General features: G+C 42.9%; 1 protein-coding gene across 5 annotated transcripts in view; it reads left to right on the plus strand.

Moving 5' to 3' along the window:
• Nucleotides 1–21,210, plus strand: part of Prkn (parkin RBR E3 ubiquitin protein ligase) — a 1,231,972-nt gene that overhangs the window by 1,035,080 nt on the left and 175,682 nt on the right. For all 5 annotated transcript variants that reach the window (XM_071612868.1, XM_027939482.2, XM_071612867.1 and 2 more), the window contains one exon: nt 17,683–17,832. In XM_071612868.1, the coding sequence (XP_071468969.1) occupies nt 17,683–17,832 (150 nt within the window). The remainder of the gene's footprint in view (nt 1–17,682; nt 17,833–21,210) is intronic.

Here is a 21,210-nt window from a genome sequence, read left to right on the forward strand (position 1 = left end):
GACTAGTTGAAAAAATAGGTACTAGCCAGAAAATGTGAAACTTGAAATTAAGGGGATGTAAGGAGGGCCACGGTCAGCAATGACCAGGTCAAGGGATATTGGACCTTAGCTAGGATGAAGGACATCATGACTGGAGTAGAGGTCATGAACTTGAGAAACCAGGGTGCTGGAGGAATCACCCATGCAGACACTGAGCTCACTCAGAACCCTCAGTGGAGCAAACATGGAGTTATGGTGAGCCAAGAACTGAAGGTGTGGGGGACAGTGGGTGGGTATCAGCAGCTGACTGCAAAAGGAGAGTTAGAGTGCGCGTGGCCTGATAGCTTGAATCTGAAAGGTAGAGGTGTCTAGAAGGTACTGAAGAAAGACGTCCTACTTGGTAAATTGCTGAGAAGTGCTTAGTGGCATAGAGTACAACAGCAAGAGTTCCCAGGACTGCAGGGGGGGCCGTGTCCTCAGGCGCTGGTGAGTTTCAGTTAGCAAAGAATGTAAGGACAACCAGGAGGAGGTCGATGGCAGTCATAGGGCGGTCACTGCTGGCTGCCCATGAGTTCCCCCAACATGGGACCAGGGGATCAGGATGAGGACAAATGAAAAATGGGGGGCGGGGAAGTGATGCACAGAGGCATATGTGGGTGAGGGGTCATCCTGGAGAGTTGGCACAAGTGTCAGGGACTCCATTGGTGGCTGATATAAAACAGGACATGGCAGGATATTTATATCCTGATGATGCATTGCAAGACCCAGAGGCCTCCAGGCAGATGGCCGTGTGAGGCTCTGGAGAGGAAGCAGAAGGCTCCAGCACCCCTCTCCTGCTGTGGGCGTGGGCAGCTCACTGGCGAAACCCAGGCTCTCACTGAGCTCTAGAGGCAGCTATATTACATTTTTATATTAATGTAAGTTGTAAAAAAAATGTCCTTGACAATTCATTTTTGTCTCAATCATGTGGCTTTTCCTTTTGCATAAAAAGAAGAGCACTGTTCAACTATCTCTCAGAATTATTATAAGTAAATAGGGCTGCAAGGTAAGCCGTGAATATTGTGCTCCACTAAAATATTTCTGATTTTAAATACTGTTTGCCCCCCACCAATACATTGAAGTACTAGCAACAAAATAGATATCAAAGTTAGTGTAATGTTCATGTAGAAAATGGATTTATAAAAACCACACAGATACTGGTTGATCACAGAATTCATTGCTAGATGGTAGAGGCAAATGCCAGCTACCTGATTTCTTTATATGTGATGATTTTCCATTTTTATTGATCTTGATTTTGATCAAGACTGATTTGATTTTTTGACGTTGGATTAAAGATAAATCATTGAATATTATAAACTTTTAACTTATAAAATAAAATTTAAAATCTATGGAATTTAAAATGAGACATTTATTTTAGCTTCTTATCCCTGTCTCTGAGAAGATTCTTTGTGTTGACAATTCACATTCATAACGCATCTTCACCTCTTTCTCCAAACTATTTGGCAAAGTTATGAACACATCACAGATAAGTAAAGCCACCCCAAAGTCCTGGGTGAGCCTAAGCACGCACGTGATCCCGGGAAGGCCATGAGGTTCGGTGCGCTTTCAGAGGGGCCACCCTTCACCCTGACCTCCCTGACCATTTTAAGAAAATGATCTTCATTCATCCAACAAATGTGCTGAGTACCTGTTTGTACTGTTGTTGGTCTAAATAGTAAACAGGAAACCACAAGGACTAATCATGATAGAGCTAATATGGAAACATGCGTGGCTGAGATGTCCCCTGCTTTGGATAAGGAGTCAAGAAACCCTGAGGCCAAAGATCCAGGAGATACCAACTATTGAGCAATCTCAGGTAACAGGAGGAGAGAAGAGAACAAAGAACAAAGCCCATGTCGAAGGGGAGCTTGGTCTATGCCACTGAACACAACCAGTGTGCTTAGAAAACAGCACAGAGGCCATGGTCAGCACCTTGGGTTTTATCCTAAGTTCAATGGGAAGTCCTTGGAGGTTTAAGCAGGAAGTATCCTGATGTTACAGAAATTACCTTTTAAAGAACACCAGTCTCCCTGCAACGTGGAGATGATGTGCACTAAAAGGCTGGAAGGGGGACAGCCAGAAGTGACCACTCAGGGTAAAATTAAAGGATTTGGTCACTGATTGGCAGTGGGTCAGGGAAACGAAAGTTCTGCTTTACTGAGACGGGTGAAATGGTAGAAAGGGGAGAACAGAGGCAGGGAACACAGGGTCCACTTCTGAGTGTGTCTGATGTGTCTGAAGCATTGAGCTAAGTTGGTGAGTTGGAGCACAGGGGGTGGGTGGGGGGTGGGGGTGGAGGTCAGAGGTCAGAGGTGGAGAGAGAAATGCAGTCCCCAGCATGGGGGTGGTACAAATCCACAAGACTGACAGAGAACAGAAGAAGGAAGGAACCATAATGCACATCCCCTGAGGAGCCACCAGCCTTTGGGAGCTGAGCAGGAGGGTGGCAGCCAGCATGGGCACCCAGCAAGGAAGGGAAGACCCGGAGCTGTGAGGTGTTGAAGAAGCAGGAGAGGAAGCCCTGCCGGAAGGAAGGCGTGGCTTTGGCGTGGAGAAGTTGGAAGGACGAGGTCAGTACAGTGCCCTTTGCCTGTGAAGACAGACAGATCATGGCGACTCTGGAGGAGTCCTTGGAGATGGAGGCAGATTCTTATGGGATGAAGCGTGGACAGAGGGGAGTCGACTCCTTCTGAAGTTTTGGTAGGAAGAGGAGTGGGGAAATGTGGCCGTGGGAGGAGGGTTCTTCCGACATTGCAAAGGCTGGAGCTCGTTCTGCTCACTGGCAGGAGCAACGGAGATGGATTTCTTGGTGACTCAGGAGAGAAATGCGATTGCTGAAGAAGGGGAGAGCTTTTGAGCAGGGCTTGCATCCAGCACTGCCGGAGGGATGGAGGCTCAGCGGGAGGAGGGCAGCTGTCTTTGCTGTGAGAGGGGCGAGGGCAGATGAGCTCCTCCGCGCAATGGCTCCACGAACGCAGGCACCTTCTCCACTGCGTGTCACCCTGCATTAAAGAGGGCTCCACACATACAGGATGGTTGGTAAATGTTCGCTGCATAAACAAGAATATCATTCATGGCTCCTGTCCTGAGCAAACTGTGAAGTAGCTTGTGCAGATGAAAACAGGAGAGAGATGGGATGTGAGCAATTTGGCAAGAAGAGAGAGGAATCATGCCACTGGAGAAGTGCGATGAATCATGAGGTAGCTGCACGTGCCCATTTTAAGTCTGATCAGCAGTTGAGAAAGTGTGATTAGTGATGGAGAATCTACTGTCATCTGCATTCGGGGCCAGGGATCTGCCCAAGGAAGGTCGAGGCAGGGTTTCCAAGTGTGGTTTGTGCCAGTGACAGATGCAGAGGACCTTGGAGATCTGTGTCCCAGGTCCTGTTTATGTGGTGGATCATGGAGTCTGTGCAGACCAGGAAGGAAGGTAAACTTGAAGAGAGCAGTAGCCAGGGAGAAAGGCTGGATCAGTTGATTAGAAGAAGTCAAAGAGTTCAGCAGTGTCCACCGCTGGCCAGAGTTCTGCCGAGATGGAGACAGTAGTTAGAATGAGAATGTTTAGAACTGGGGTTTCGGAGGCAGTGTGGTTTCTCAGGATGATAAGGCCTGAGAAGGAGCCATAGAGTGGAAAAGGCGAAGGTCGTAGGAGATGAGAAGGTTAGACTGGATGAGCAGGAGGAGAGGTGGAGGCGCCCAGGCCCCAGAACGGCCACGGAAACAGGAGCCCAGGTGGAGACTGAGCTGGGAGCTGCTCTCCCAAGAGCCAGGGGCTGGGTCGAGACCCTGGGGCTGCAGGGAGGAGAGGGAGGTGAGCAGCCAGGCAGCACAGGCTCCAGACAGGGGGACTGAGGGCTTAGGAGACAGGAGACAAGCTCCACCTCTGGCCTCCAAATATGTGTAGGTGAAACTGAAGGCAGCCCTTGTCTCAGATGCTGCAAGGGAGATAGTTTCTTTTAACTCAGAGAGAAACACGAGGAAAGGGAGGAGTAGAAATTGGTCGGTGCTGGGGACGTACAGCGCCACAGGGGACGGAGCATTTGGGTGAGAAGAGTGCAGGGAGGCTGGGTGTGAGGGAACAGGGCTGTGAGGCGGGGGTGTGTTCCGATGGTCTTGGCAGGGGGGCAGGGACACAATCTGGTGACCTGGCTCTTCTCCTCTCAGGTGTGACTCTTAGCATTAGGAGCCTTCATCCCAAAGGTTTTAGTCCACTTTCGTGTTGCTGTGACCAAGATATCAGAGAAGAACAACTTAGAGGAGGAAAATTTTATTCGGGGCTCACAGTTTCAGGGGTCTCAGCCCATGCATGACTGACTCCGCTGCTCTGGGCCCAGGGTGAGGCAGCACAGCATGGTAGAAAGGTCCAGGGGAGGACAGATGTCAGCTCACGGTGGGGTCAGGAAGCACAGAGAGAGGGCAGGGCGGAAGGGGCCACAGGGAAGATGCAGCCTTCTAGGGTACACCTCCAGTGACCCCCTTCTCTAGCCACATCCCACCTGCCCACAGTTACCTCTCAGACCCTTCAAACTAGCTTGGACTGATTAGGTTATAGCTCCCACAGCCCGTCATTTCACCTTTGAATATTCCTGCATTAACATGGGCGTTTTGGAGGGACACCTCACAGCCAAACCATAATAGGTTTCCTCAGCATTATAGGCTTATGCACGTCAAAGTTCCAGATCATTATAAATGTAATGTTACCTAATCCAATCCAAAAAAAAAAAAAAAAACCATTTTTACAAGCTATTTGGGTCACCCAAATTCTAATCAGCTCATTAAGTGTTCAGTGGAACTAGCAGTTCATTGCCTCTCCCGTAATCTCACACCAAAGATAGGAGATTGCTGTTTCCCTCCATGGGCCTCAGAATCACCTAGAAACCTGCAGCCCTGTGTCAGGACTGAGTGAAGAGTTTCACCCACAACAGAAGGGAGGGGCGTGAAAGTGCCGAGGTGGGGGAAAGTCCCAGGGAGACAGAGGAGGGGCAGGGGGTGAGGACCCGCTACTTTCAAGAAGTCAGATGCAGGCTCCATTTCACTGGAGGGCGAGGTTCTTGGACCCACGGACCCAGGGACTGAAATGAAGGACTAATGGCTGCGCCCCTCACGGCCCTGCTGGCTGCCACGGCCCCTGAGGACAGAGAGCATTAAGCTCTGGCTCCCACTCTCCCCGAGTCCCCTGGGCTAGCAGGATACATGCCCTCAGCCTCGCCTTGCAGGACGGCTGTGCCACAGCAGCGACAGGGACACAGAGGCCAGTTGGTTTGCACCTCCTTCCAGAAGATTCCACAAGCACTGGAAGTCGGGCTACTTTCTGGCATCACGTCTTCTGCAAAGTGCTTCCTAAATTGCAACCCAGGGTGCGTCTGCAGCTCCAATTATTTTTTCGGTGCCGTTTGATCTGTTTCCATCAGGCATTTGATTTCTCCCTCAGATGATTGTTTTTCCCAGGAGTGAGCAAAGTCCAGCCCTTTCTCCAGCCAGCTCACTTCATCAGCACCGACAGATGTCCAGGGATGAAAGGAACACCATTAGCCATGGAACAGAAAGTAAAGACAGCGGTGCGACAGGAGCCGCCGCCGAGACCGCCACTAACTCTCTCGGGCAAACAACCTGCAAATAAAGAAAAATGAGATGACGATTATTGACAATTTGAGGAGTAATTGTTTTAGAAAAAAGAAATTCTAGTACATACAATGGCTAGGACATTGTCCGTATAGGAAACAGAAATATTTTCAACCCAACCTAGCTCCTCTGTAAACTTGTTTCAGATTTTTTTCAACCCAAAGAGGAAGGTCTGTGATAATCTGGTTTTCATTAGTTTCTAATTTGTGGCCAAGAAAAAGCAAATTAATTTTTTTGCTGTGTGTGTGTGTGTGCGTGTGTGTGTGTGTGTGTGTGTGTGAGAGAGAGAGAGAGAATTTTTTAAAAAAAGGGTGGAGGTCGGGGGCACTGTGGGGGGGGCCTCTGAAGCCTGGCTGAGTTCCGACTGGGTCTTGGTCCTACGATGGCCCTCAGCAACAGATCCTGCTTCTGTGCAACCCCGCAGTCCCATCCTCTGCCTGGGGGTGGGAAGAACTCACGAGTGGGCGCAGCCTTGCCACAGCTGTGGGCTCAGCACAGTCCCTCGGCGGCAGTGGCTCTGCTCAGGGCTTCGGTGCTCCCTGGAGATTGAGGGAGAGGCCCAGGTGCTTTGGGCTCCCAGTTAAGGGAAGCCAGAATTCCTGGGGGGAGACAAGGGAGGCCAAGCGCTGTCCCTGAGTGCCCCCAAGAGGATGCTCTGGAGAACACCAGGCAGTACCAACCCCCTCTCCCCGGCTCCAAGGACTCAGAGGGGGCCAGCAGCTCCTGGACAGCTGACAAGCTGTGACTCATTTTGAGAGAACATTTGCCAGCTTTCCCAGATTTTAGTTTTACTTAATTTCCCTATACCTCAATTTTTTTTTTTTTTTTTTTTTTTTTTTTTTTGCCGTTTTAGATTTTAGATTCCTTCCTGCTTCCTTTTCCTGTGAAAGCATACAAATGACACAGCCCAGGGAAGCCAGGTGACCCCGCCTACAGGAGAGGGTGTGTGAGGCACAGTTCCTTCCGGCCCAGCAGGACCCGCAGGTGACCACCCGTGTTCCTGTGTTGGGCTTGATCTGCAGCCAGTGGCCAGCAGGAGAGGGGAAGCTGCCTGGCCCCTGTGGGGCTTGAACTAGTGACCCCTGCTTCATTATAGAATGATGTTCTCCCCAGCCAAGTCTTCTAACTACCTTCAGGCCAACAAAAAACAGCATCTCGTTCATTATATTCTCCCACGACTCATTATTTAGATTCCTAAAACATGAATTTATGGAAGAATCTATGAATTCTGTACTTTAAAATGAATGTTTCCTATTCTTAAGAGAATCTATGAACATGCGCACATAAAGATGGAATAATTTACTCCTGAAATAAATAAAATATAAAGCATGCAATGAGTCAAGATTTTACCTAGGTAAAGCATAGTAACCATGTATTTTCCACTCTAATCTGATTAAATATAAGAGGAAGATTTTTATAATTATTCAAAGTGCAGAGTAGTATCTTTTGATGTTTATTTTCAAAAATGTTTGCAAATGTTATATAGACAATTCTAAATAATTTTAGTTATCTGTAGATTATCCACTTTATGAAAGCAAACCTAGAAATGTACAAACTAGGTTTAATCAAAGTTTAAATAATAGTTTGACAGGTTAATATTATCCTACGTATGCACCCATGCACACACATTCTCCCCTCCCTCTCTCTCTCTCTCTCTCTCTCTCTCTCTCTCTCACACACACACACACACACACACACACACAGTATTCCAAAGGAAAATGATGCTTAAGTGATTTTGGCTAATTATCTGCTTTAAGCTCACTTGAGAATGGATTCTACGAAGACCCAGTCCACGTTACAAATTAACCGTATTCTTCCAAGTTGGTTCTGTTTGTAAAATGCTATCTAATATTGATAAGTGAAAAGGCCCTGGAAATAGAAGTAATAGCAAAAGAACAATGTTGGTTCCTTTCTACCAGTCGGAGCCCATCTATCAATCCCTTTACCACGGCTGCATGGTGTACACTGAGATAAATACAGATGTTCCCTTCTGCTTGGTGCTAATTTGTCACAACTCTTCAAGAAGTGCTCAGTGGCATGCTTGCAGTGAACTTGTGTTTTTGTTCCAGTGTGTGGTTAAAAGGAGTCTATGGAAATATGGGTCAAAGCTTGAAAGGAAACTAAAGGAGGTTTTTTGCTAATGACATGTGATTACTTGTCTAAATTATTTCCTCGGGGTAGTAAGCTTTCTACAGATTCTAGCACAATATTTATTCTAGGTCAAAAGGTTTTTGTTTTTAATTTCACAATATTTAAAAATGTTATGCTTTCAGAAGGCACCTTTCAGACATTGTGTGTGCTTTTGAATCATCAGAAATCACCAGATGCACATGTTAACATATTTGTCTCCCCTGGGAAAAAGAATCGCATGCTCAAATGCTCTTTTATCACAAACAAAATAAATGCAATAGTGCTTACTAACAAATTATTTAACTAATGGATATTAGTTTTACAAATTCCACTAGCATTTCAACCATTATGAATGAAGTCAGCAAGATTTACGAAGTCTCATTGGACTTTGTCCATTCCTTAACTTCTTCCTAGATTGTAGTGAAGCCAAGTAAATCAAACAGATAAATGATTAGTTGTCAGTTATGGGAGCAACTTATTTTATTTCTTTTATATCTTTTAGTTGTGGATGGGCACAATACCTTTATTTATTTATTTATCTATCTATCTATTTATTTATTTATTTTTATGTGGTGCTGAGGATCAAACCCAGTACCTCACACATGCTAGGCCAGAGCTCTACCACTGAGACCCAGCCCCAGCCCAGGAGCAATTAATTTAAAATATTTATGTAGGTAAAAACATTCTGAATCCCTCTATTATTAATTTCCATTGCCATTATTTATCAGAATTCCTTAACTAATTAAAACTTAATGGCATTTATTCATCCATTCTACAGTTATTGTATACCAGCTATTGACAAGATTTTATGCCAAGTTCAGGACATGTAAATAGGTAAAGGGATGTGAGGTGCGTGCAGAGAATCTTTAAAAGGCTAAAAAGGACTGGAGCATTTCAGGTCCCAAAGAGTCAAACAATTCGATCAGCCAAAGAAACCCCTCAGGACAACATCCCACACCAAGAAGAAATTTTCTTAGAATAGATAATAGTAAAAAAGAAAATAGAAATTCCAATTAAAAGTGGGAAACCATGGGGCTGGGGCTCAGTGGTGGAGTGCTTGCCTTGCACGTGTGAGGCACTGGGTTCCATCCTCAGCACCACATAAAAATAAATAAATAAAATAAAGGTATTGTGTTCATCTATGACTAAAAAAAAATTTTAAAAGTGAGGACCAGAGTTGGGAAGCTGCAGAAAGTGAGCCCATGTAATTTTGAACACTGCCCCCAAATCACCAGAATAGGGAAAGCTGCCCTAAAAGCTTCTCCGAGTCCTACCTCTTTGTGAAGTTTCAGGAAAATTAATTTCAGCTACAACTGAGCAAGATTTCATGGACAACTGAGCAGCCCTAACAGAAAAGAAGTGAAGTGAAATCCCATAAAAAGTTCCTAAAAGGATACAGAGAACGGAGAACAGGATATGAAAGAAGAGCCACAAGACGGAAGAAAAGTAAAACAAGTGTGCAGAGCCGTTTCAAAGTGAGCTGTTGTTATGAGTGGAAATAAGTACAAAAGATTGTCTCAACAGAAACAAAAGGGAAAAAGGACAAACTTCTGAAAAACAAGTACAAATTAGAAGATTTGAGAGAGCTAATGGATTTAGAAATCAGGTAAAGAAGATCCAATATGTGTATACTTGAAATCAAAGAAGGAACTCATCAAAGCAAGAGAACAGAGCAAATGCTAAAAATCAAGTTCAACACAAGCGTCCTCATAGTAGGCTTGTGGACTGACCCAAAGGTGACGGATTCCAAGACATATCCCTCTTTTCTCTTTATCGGTTCTTTTTCATTAAATATAACATTAGGATTCATTTTTACCTAATTATAAAAGCACGGCATGTAATTTGCTCTGATTCTGCTTCCCCTCCCCCTCCCCTTCTCCTGCCTATTCCCTTCCCTCCACTGATCTTTCTGCTGTTTACTTACAGTGTGTGTGTGTTGGGGGGGGGGTTGTTTGTTGTGGTTGGTTGGTTGGTTGGCTGGTTGGCTGGTTGGCTGGTTTTTAGTTAATGGCTTGTGGAGATACTTGACGGTGAGATTCACTATGGTATATTCATGTTTGTACATAGGAAAGTTAGGTCAGATTAATTCCACTCTTCTTCCCTTACCCAGTCTCTCCTACCTCTCCCTCAGTCCCTTCCTCTAGTCTGCCAATCTTCTTCTATTTTGATGGAATACCCTCAATTCCACCACACTCCCGTTTTGGACTAGCTTCCACGTATCAGAGAAAACATTAAACTTTTGATTTGGGGGATCTGGCTTATTTCACTTAGCATGATCGTATCCAGTTCCATCTATATATTAGCAAGTATCCTTATTTAATTCTTTTTTATAACTAAGTAATACCCCATTGGGTACATATACCACATTTTCTTTATCCATTCTTTTGTTGAAGGGCACCTAGATTGGTTCCTAGGTTAGCGATTGTGAATTTTGCTGCTATAAACATTGATCCCTACAGTATGCTGATTTTAGATCTTTGGGATATATAACAAGGAGTAAGATAGCTGTGTCACATGGTGGTTCTATTCCTAGTGTTTTCAGGAATCGCCATACTGCTTTCCAGAGTGTTTGCACAAATTTGCAGTCCAACCAACAATGTATGAGTGTCCCTTTTTCTCCACATCCTCACCAATACTTATTATTTGTATTCATGGTAATTGCCAATCTGACCAGGATGAGATGAAATCTCAATGTAGTTTTGATTTGGATTTTTTGATAGAGATGTTGAGCTTTTTTAATATATTTGTTGGCCATTTGTATTTCTTATTTTAAAGAGTGTCTGATTAGTTCTTTTTCCCATGTGTTAATGGATTATTTGGGTCTGGGTGTTTGTTGAGTTGTTTTTATGTAATCTGAATATTAATGTCCTATGGGAAGAGCAGGTGGCAGACATCTCCCCCATTCCCAAGGCTTCTCTTCACACTCTTGTTTTCTTTCCTGTGTATAAGCTTTTTAATTGATGCCATCCACTTATTAATTTTGGGTTTTATTTTTTGTGCTCTAGGAGTCTTGTTAATGAGCCAGGCCAAACATTTGAGTGTTGGCCCTACATTTTCTTCTAGCAGTTCAGAGTTTCTGGTCTAATCCTTCGAGTTGACTTTTGTGCAGGGTGAGATAGAGGTCAAGTTCATTCTTCCACATATGGATTTCCCGATTTCCCAGCACCATGTTTTAAAAAGGCTCTGTTTCCTCCAATGTATGTTCTTGGCACAGAAATAGTTATCGTCTAGTATCAGATGACGATTTCTGTGGGTTTGTCTCTGTGTCATCTAGTCCCTTGGTTTTCATGTCTGTCTTGGGGCCAGGGCCACACTCTTTACGTTACCATTGCTCTGTAGTATGAGTTGAGGTCTGGTTTTGTGATGCCTCAGGCATTATTCTTTTTGCTCAGAATTACTTTAGCTATTCTGCATCTCTTGTTTTTCCAAATGAATCTTAGAATCACATTTTTTAGTTCTGAGAAGAATGCCATTGGTATTTTGATGGAATTTCATCAAATCTGTACAACATTTTTTATAGTATGGATATTTTGATGATATTAAGTCTACCTATCTAATTACATTGGAGATCTTTTCATCTGCATGGTCTTCCCCAATTTGTTTCTTCAGTGTTCTATAATTTTATTGTGGGTGTCCTTCACATCCTTAGTTAGAATAATTCTCAAATATTCTATTTATTGAAGTTTTTATGAATGGGATAATATGCCTAATTTCTGTTTCAGCAGATTCATTATCGGAGTATAGGGAAATAATTGATCTTTGAATATTGATTTTGTATCCTATTACATTACTAACTTTGTTTATCAACTCTAGAAATCTTCTGGCGAAGTTTTTTGAGTCTTCTAAATATCAAATTGTGTCATCAGCAAACAGAAAAAAAAAATGATCTCCTCTTTTCCTTTTTGCATTCCTTCAATCTCCCTTTTTGCCTGATTGCTCTGGAGAGAATTTCAAGGACTATGTTGAATAGCAGTGGTGAAAGTGGGCATCCTTGTCTTATTCCTGTCCACAGATGAAGTGCTTTTAGTTTTTCTTTGTTCAGCAGGATGTTTTCCTTGGGTTTGTCATATACACTCTTTCCAATGTTGAGGCAAATCCCCTCTGTCTCTAGTTTCTCTAATGTTTTAAATGTAAATAGTTATTGGTCTTTGTCAAGTGATTTTTCTGCATCTATTGAGAAAATTATGTAATTATTTTCCTTAATTCTATTTATGTGGTACTTACATTTAATGGTTTGCCTATGTTGAACCAAACTTGCATCCCTGGGCTGAAACCCATTTTATCATGGTGTACTATATTTTTAATGTGTTTTTATATATGGTTTGCCAATATTTTATTAAGAATTTTTAAAAAATAATTTTTGCATCTGTGTTGATTAAGGATATCAGCCTAAAGTTTTCTTTCTTTGATGTGTCTTTGTCTGGTTCTGGCATCACGGTGATAGTGGCTGATAATTTAGCAGTGTTCCATCCTTTTATACTTCATGGAATAATTTGAGGAGGATTGGTATTAGTTCTCCTTTAAAATCTGGTAGAACTCAGCTGAAAATCTATCTGGTCCTGGGCTTTTCTTTGTTGGAAGGACTTTGATAGCTCTTCAATTTCATTATTTGATATTGATCTGTTTAAATTTTTTATATCCTCGTAGTTCAATTTAAGTATATCATGTGTCTCTAGGAATATGTCAATATCTTCAAGGTCTTCTAGCTTATTAGAGTATAAATTTTCAAAATAGTTTCTGATGATCCTCTGAATTTCAGAAGTGTCTATGGTGATATTTCCTTTTTCAACTCTAATTTTTTTATATAAGCCTACTCTCCTTTTTTTGGTTAGTGTGGCCAAGGATTTATCAATCTTGCTTATCCTTTTAAAAAACCGACTCTTTGTTTCTTTGATTGATGCTTTGTATTATTTTTATTCTTAATTTCATCTCTGGTTTTAACTATTTCCTATCTTCTATTGATTTTGGTGAACTCGAGACATATTCTAATACAATTACTGGGTTTCAAAGAAAAGAAAATAATCCTTTGGGCATCAGGGTAAAAAGATGAATTAATTAATAGAGGGGGGAAACCCAACATGTTGTTATTAGGCTTTTCCATAACACTTTATGACAGAACAGGAAGTGAAATATTTAAGATATTCAGTGGGAGTAAAGTGAAATCCCATGACTTTATGTTCAGGTTAACTCATCTTTTTTCCATATTTCTTATTGCTGCATTATAATTATACATCATGGTAGGATTTGTTGTTATATAGTCATTCCTGCACATGTTATAACAATATAATTTGTTAATAATATTTCCCAGTATTTTCCCTTTCTCTCCCTATTTGTCTCCCATGGTCAACAGTTGTTTTCGTTTAGGAAATGGAACTCATCATTTTAGTCCCTTCTGGATCTTAGAGTTTTGAGAAATCATAAGAAATTCTGATTGTTTTTCTTCTAAATGTGACCTGATTACTTTCTTTTGAGACTTTTAAAGTTTTAACTTTGTACTATATGCTAGGAATTTTGATTATCGTATATTGTGGAAAGGTTCTTTTTTATCTTGTCTATTTGGGGTTCTGAATGCATCCTGTATCTAGAGGTCCATCTCATTTGCAAGGTTTGGGAAATTTTCTGCTATTATTTCCCTAAATAGGTTATCCGTACCATTAGCCTGTTTTTCACAAACCTCTTCAATTCCAGTTATTCTTAAATTTTGTCTCTTAATGTCTCAGAGATCTTATATATTTTGATCATGGCTAATTATTTTATTTTCTTTAATACTATCTGAATGTTCAAGGCTGGCCACTTTGTCTTCCAGGTCTGAGACTCTGTCTTCTGTATGGTCTACTCTATTAGAGAGATTTTTCAGCTGAACATTTTATTCAATTTAATTGGCTTTCCATTTCCATGATTTATGTTTGATTCTTTTTCAGTATCTCTATCTTCTTATTGAATTTCTCATTCATTTTCTATACTGACTTCTCTATTTAATTATTTTTTCTGTGTTCTCTTGGAATTTATTGATCATTTTGCTAGTCTTTTGAAAATTCTATTATTTCATCCACTTCAATATCTTTGGAGTCAGTTGTTAGTGAATTATGAACTTTAGGAAGTGTTATGTTGTGTTTTCTTCATGTTCTTTGTTTTCCTATGCTGGATTTTGTGCATCTGTTGGGATGGATTTCTCTTCCATTGTTATATGCATGCCTTTTTAGGGTATAGACCTCTCTTGTCAAAGTATTCTGGGATATCAGGCTATTGTGAAGTTTTCTATATATTTCCAAGGGGTTTTCATAGTATAATTTCCTTGCTAGGTTTGTTTTTGTTTTTGTTTTTGTTTTGGGGTTTTTTTTGTGATAACCAGTATATTTTCATACAGTTTCTATTGTGTCAGAGCTTGAGAATCCCACTTTTCCTGTAGGTCTCACAAGAGTGGGGTCTTTCTTGTAGATTCAGGATTTGTGTTATATACACAGAGTATGTGGGATATAAGCTCTATCACTGCTCTTCACTGAACAACTGTGCATATTCTAAAGGGGTATGAGAGTGAACTAAATTGAGACCCCCTCATAGGTGTGATGTTGACAGTCTCTGTGTTAATTCTGTTTTCACTGTTGGAGTAGATGTCCACAATTTTAACCTGTCTGCCCCCCAGCCCCTTCTAATTGGGACCTGGTCCACTCTGGTGAGTCTTTTGGCTCCAGGACGCAACTATGGGGCTGTTGCAGCTACATTTTTAACTCTACCCAGTGTTCCATCATTGGCTTATCAGCAGCCTTGACACTTTATCACCACATCCTGCCTGAGATGTTTGGCTCCCTTGGCTCTCAGGGCACCCACACCCTTCCGGTTTCCACCTACCTCAGAGGTGCTGCTGTCCTTTGCCAGCTTCTTCTCATCTTCCCTGAGGAGGTTGGACAATCTTGTCCAGTCTCATGGCTTATGACAGAGTCCCATTTTCAATCCTGACATATCAGAATCAGAGATCTAACCTAGTGTCAAGTATTACTAATAATTTCAAGATTGTAAGTAATTAAGAGGCACAGGAAAAATATGAAGAAGTCCAGGTCACCAAAGTGGTTCCTCAGATCCTTTTTTGGCATATTAAGATGTGCTGTAGATAAGATTTATATTCAAGGACTCTAAGAAATTCATGGAATAATCGCTAACATGTAATTTCTTAATTATATAAACTGTCTCATCACTCGTCATTTAATGAAATATCTTCATATCATCCCCTGATAATTGCATAATTCATGACACTTTCAAGAGAGTCCTATTTCATAAATCCACAGATTCTAATTTATTTACCACATACTGTCTTAGAAATGCCACAGGAAGACCTCTTTCCTAGTAAATGCCATGGTTGGCAGGTTCATTAACATGTGTACAAAGAAACTTGGCCAGGTCATCTCTCTTTCTTTCCTGGGACCAGAAAAGTTGAAAATGGAGGAAAGGACTGATAACTTCAAATTGTACCTACAGCCATCTTTACCTTTCTTCTAAACCCCAAACTCATCCATTCAATGAGCTGGCCAACATTTTTACTTACCTATTAAATAGAGGTTGGACTGAACATGAGCATGATGGAAATAATGATTAATGATTCTTTTCTCCACTCCTGGGAGATACACAGTATCTATACACACAGTTATCCTTCCCTCCTCTTCCCTGTTTCCTTAGCCCCCTTCTTCTCAGGGAAAACATTATACTGAACTCCTCGTACTCTCTCACACCAGCCATCCAATCTATAGGAAAACTCTGCCATTTCTACCTTCAAAATATATCCAAAACTCAGTCACTAATCCCACCTCCACTGCCACCTCCCTGGGTCAAGCCACCATCGTCTCTTGTGTGAGATGCTCAAAGAAGCCTCTACCTGCACCTCTGCTTCCTGTACCCCCTTTGCCCTCTGAAGTCCATTCTGAACAAAACATTACTCAAGTCACATGTCTCCTAAGCTCAGAGCTGTCCAGCGGCTCTGGTATCTTTCAGAATAACAGTGGAGTTCTTACAACAGCCATCAGGGACGGGACACCCTGGCTCCCCACAAATGCTCTCCTTGGCCCTCTGTTATCTCCCCTTGTTCGCTGTGCCTCAGCCACGGGGCCTCCTAACCATGCAATCACAGCCGCAAGGCTTTCCTTCTGTTGTCTGGTTCCTCTATGGAGCTCATTCCCCAGAGAGCATAGGGCTTGTGTTGTGGTCTCCTCCAGATGTTTGCTTCAGTGTATTTTCTTTATAAGGCATTTCTCAGTCACCTCTTTAAAAGTGTGATCCCCATCTTCCCTTGAATCTCTATTACTCTCCTTCGCACATCACCACTGAAAATACTACTAGGCGTTTCTTCTCTGGGGTTTATTGCTATGGTTTGTAGGTGAGGACAGAGGTGTTTATCCTCTACATCCACAGTAATGTTTAGCACATAGTGGGCTCTCAATGCTGCCCAAATTCATTTGTAACTGAGCAAATCAATTTGACTTGATCAGAGTTTGGAGAATAATGATCTTGCCTAACGTAAAGAGAACATAGTTTAGAACTGTAATGAAGGAGACCTTGAAAATGATACCACGGAGGATGGTTTTACTCGGCAGCTAAAGAAACCAATAAAGGGAACTGAACCAAGTATGTAGTTGAGAGAACTTTCTAGAGGCACAGGCTTTGGGGGAGCAGCCCAGGCCTCTGGCCCAAGGAGGACCTGCGGAAAGAGCATGAGGTCTGGTGCCCAAGAAGGACGTTGAGGGATAGAAATGACCCAGAGAGGAGAGATCCCAACCACCCTCTCCAGACAGGGAGGGACCCTGAAAGGCACAGGTGCACCCCAAGTGGTGGGGAGGGAGGGCACCCCACCCTGGCCCACTCCTCATGGCCTGCAGAGCCTCACTGCCAGTCAGCATCCTTGGTCTGTCCCGAGTCACTGAGTCACTCCTCAGGAAGTTTCTGTGGGGAGGAACAGGTTCACCCCCTTCTCAGGGCTCCCAGATTAGGGGACCTCCAAAGTCTCAGGAAGGGAAAGGGAAAGAAAGAAGACAGGACTTTCCAGACCCACACTGCAGGTCTTCTTCCAGCCAGGTGAGGTGAGAGGATCCTCTGGCCTGGTGGCCTCTCCTGTGCTGGGGAAGGAGAGGTGTTGCAGACCCCCTGCCCAGCCAGCCGTGGGAGAAGGAAAGGGACATCTCCAGACCACAGTGCAAACACCAGCACACACACAGGCACACTGACCATCGGTGATTTTCTGATTCATTGGTGTCCCTGTGGCCCCACTCCCCGCCCCCAACACCCCCTCCCATCCTCCCTTCCAGACCTGGTGCTGCGGGAGGCTGTGGCTGAGCCTGGGGCTGTCCTGGGCTCCATGCTGTCCTGTTGAGGCTGCTGGGTGGGAGGGGATTGGAAACAATGGCGGAGGTGTGCTTGCCAGGCTTGGTCCATTGAGATGGGATTGGGGTAAAGAAAACCTGCTTCACAAGTAAGAATAACAATGAAAGGCAAATGGTGCTCCTTGACTTAGTCCTCTCGTTGAAGCTGAGCATGCTCATGGCTATTACAGGGGTCACCAGCAGTTACCAGGTCAAACACAGGGCCTGTTTGCTAGAATTTCTGAGAGAAGCATGAAAGTATATTGCTTTATAAGATTGATAATGATGTATCATAATCATTATAATATGCACATCGATTCTTTAAAATTTATATGAATAAGACTATTTACCATATCATTAAATACCAAACTGGAAAATCTACTGGAGGACTCCTTGCTCTCCCCCATCCCTCCCTGACCCCCACACATGTTTTTATTTTCTTGTTTTTTTCCGGAATCATGTCAAGCAGGAAATCCCAGGTTCTATCACCATCAACCTTGGGCTAAAACAGTGCCTCCTAGTCCACATGTGACCACTTTGAAAGCTCATCTTGTCTTGTCCTCTTGCAGTACAACCGGTACCAGCAGTATGGTGCGGAAGAGTGCGTGCTGCAGATGGGGGGCGTGCTGTGCCCCCGCCCTGGCTGTGGAGCCGGGCTCCTGCCCGAAGCAGGCCAGAGGAAGGTCACCTGTGAAGCGGGCAACGGCCTGGGCTGCGGGGTGAGTACTGCCCGCACCCGGGGGTGTTGGGCACTGTGTTGGATGGCTTTTGCAAATGGTCTAAGATTATATTTTTATTTTCAATTTCTTGTTGGACTGAGATATTTTTGAACTGATATGTAGGAAAATCGGGTTTTAAATTCTCACATAGGACCCCACATAAGAAAATACATATTTTTATTTGGGGAGGAGTTGTACGGAGATTTTCTGTTTAAATTGCTTATCAAAATGTTTATTCTAAGCCCTGTGAACCGCTGCGCCAGACTTTTCCACTTTTTCCCACCAGGGCTTGTATGATTCAGAGCAGAACTGTCCTCTCTCTCCAGCATTGCCTTGAAGTAGCTGGAGTGAAGGAGGGAAATTCCCCAGGAGGGCTGCCGTAGGACACTGTTCACCTAAGTGTTTCAAGAAATAAGGTGAAGATTAATGTGGAAAACCTGAAATGTTATTGTGTCATAAAATTCACTTTAAATAGAGATGAACAAAGCTAATGATGCCTGTTAGGGAGGAAGAATAAGGAACGTGGAAAAACGGTTGTTCCAAAAGGTCAAAGCATGTGACCCGGCCGGCTTTTTGAGTGAGTCTCTGTCTATAAGTTGGCAGTTGAGGGGTAGAGAAGCAAAACTCCAGCCCACAAAGATTCACTAGATTATAGGTTGAATGGCAAATGGGCAATAATCCTGATATTAAATTTCACGCAGGCTGGAAAAGGAAGGAAGCATATGTGCTTAGAAAATGCTGTTGAATTTTGATGGGAAACGTTTCTTTTAAAACTGCAGCTTCATGAGGAGCTTTGCAGAGGAAGGATGTAGGTAGCAGGTGTATATTACCCACACCTAATTTTTGGCTGAGTCCTGTTAAGTCACCTGCACATAATTCAGCATCTGTTGTTCTTAGGAAAGCTCCGTATCTTTTGTGCAATGGGACTCATGAAACCCTGGGCTGAGAAATAGATGCAGCAAGTGGAAGTTGGAAAATAATGAGGGGCCAATGATGCCTAAAGGGAAGGAGAGCCTCTGAATTAAGGGTAATAATTGCATTAGGATGAACTCAACTAACCTTTGCCACCCTGGGGAACATGGAAATCAAACCAGGTCTGTGGCCTCTGTGGTCATCAGCTTTGGTGTCATCTTCACAGATCTTGTGTGGCCTAGGCAGGCTGCCAGGTTCCGGGATCAGCATGTTAGTGAAAGTTTTCTTTTAAAGAGTCACAGTTGTTTGTACAAAGGACTAAATTGTATGCTTCTGCCTGTGACTTGCCTGCTGTTGTCCCACTGGGTTTTACGATTTTAACTTTCCTGATGAGGTGGACAGTTTCTTTAGTCCATCTTCTGCATGCAGTTATTCAATTTTACTATGAAAAGTCTAAGAATTTTATGTAATTTATAGATTTGAAGACCATATCTTCCTTTTTCTACGTAATACATTGAAAATAACATGTGTTTTTTGAGCCTCAAATCATGAAAACTCCATCAGGAGTGAATCGAATTGCTTCAGTGCCTTTGAATTAAGAAAGTTTATGGACAAACTTTACCTAAAGGAAGATGGCTATGCTCAGGATGTTCCTCTGTGCTTTGGAAATCCTAGGTAGTGAGTCTATTTTGTTCTGTTTTGTTGTTTGAGGAGGTATCCTTGTTGATTTGTGTATTAGTTGATTAGTGCCACGTAACAAATGGCCCAAATTATAACAACCTAATATAATAAGCATTCATTACCTCACAGACTTCCTGAGGGTCAGGAATCACCTGTAAGGGGCTCTCATAGGGTGGCCATTAAGGTGGGCACAGCTTTCTGCTGGCTTGGCTGAGCTGGAAGACCCACTTCCAGGATGAGTCATCATATGACTATTGGCAAAGACCTCAGTTCCTCGTTGGCTGTTGTCAGAGGCCACATTTTCATCAGGTGGCCTCATCACAATGGTGACAGCTAACTTCCCCTGGAGCAAGGGATACAAAAGAGGGTGCCACAGTGCCCTCCTCTCCAGAGTTGCACACCATCCCTTTCACTTTATGCTACTCCCAGGAAGCAAGGTACCATGTCCAGCCCACCCTCAAAGGGCAGGGAATTGGGCTCCATGTTAAAGGGCCTGGAGAACTCACTAGCATATTCTAAACCACCACCAGTTTGCAATCTGAAAACACTGAGGAAAAAAATCAGCAAATGGTTTTGCAATGAGAACGTTTGCTTCATACCTTCGTCTCCCTCCAACCTGCGCCGTCCAGGATTCTATCCATTCCCACAGCTGTAGCTTCTCACCTCTGCCTTCTTCCTTCAAATCCCTACTTTCACAAAAGGGTGTTAACCCAACTTAAAGCTAAAGAAATTCTGTAGCAACTAAACAGGAAGTGGAATTGATGCCTTAAATCCTGGCCCCAGCAAATACTAGTGGTCTTCATCTTTCTGCCACAGTTTCCTCATTTCTAAAATAGGCTTCATAATGTTAACCCTGTATAGGATTATTGTGAATACTAAATGAGATAATAGGTATAAAATACATAGAACTGTGTCCAGCATAGAATAAGGACAGATACATTTAATAATTAATCGAAGATTGAATCGGTATTTATTGCTTACGATCAGTAAAATTGCTTAAAATTTTCCAAATAGTCTAGAATCAACCTCTGGACCAAGCCAGATTTTCAGCAGAGAATTACACACTTACATCTCTTTTCGCCATTCTAAGAATTACTTTTCCTAAATACTGCTTTGCAATGATGTTATTTGTTCACATTAAGGTGGTTACGTGGGAAATTTGATGTACCTGGTTCAAGACATCTCAATAAACTTTGCTTGAGGAACAGTGGCGAATTTTCCAAGTCTGATCTGAATATCAGGGGTACTTGTGCCTGTCCTGAAGAAAGCTGTCCTTGCGTACATTGCTAATTGAGCACCTGACAGTGTTTCCCTCTGGAAGCTGATGACTAGAAAACCTATATCTACATTTGTGTGCTACCTGGTATGTCTATAGCCAATGGATTTTGAAGTTATCCAATGGATTTTGAGGTTCATCTCCTGGCTTTCCTTTCTTTTACTTCTCTTTGCCTTTCCTAATAAAAATGGCTGCCCCAGGAGCAGCCAGGGCCTTATCCTCGGTGGCCTTCAAGGAGAAGTCATAGGTAGATAAGCTGCAGGAGAACCCTGCAGTCTTGGGCAGAGGAAAGCCCTAGATAGCATTCATCCCGGTGCTTCTTGGGCACCGTTGGTAGGTTTGTTGAAAAGCATCTTTGAATCCACCTGTACTTAGTTTTTTCCTCAACTGTCGACAGAAACTGAAAGTACGACTCCTATTATGTGGGTATGCAAGACATCTTTCATGTAACAAAAAGGTTCTCACATGTAAAAAGGTCAAAACCAAATTCCCTGACATTCATAACTTGA

Source organism: Marmota flaviventris, chromosome 6, assembly GCF_047511675.1.
Source record: "Marmota flaviventris isolate mMarFla1 chromosome 6, mMarFla1.hap1, whole genome shotgun sequence".
Lineage (NCBI taxonomy): Eukaryota > Metazoa > Chordata > Mammalia > Rodentia > Sciuridae > Marmota > Marmota flaviventris.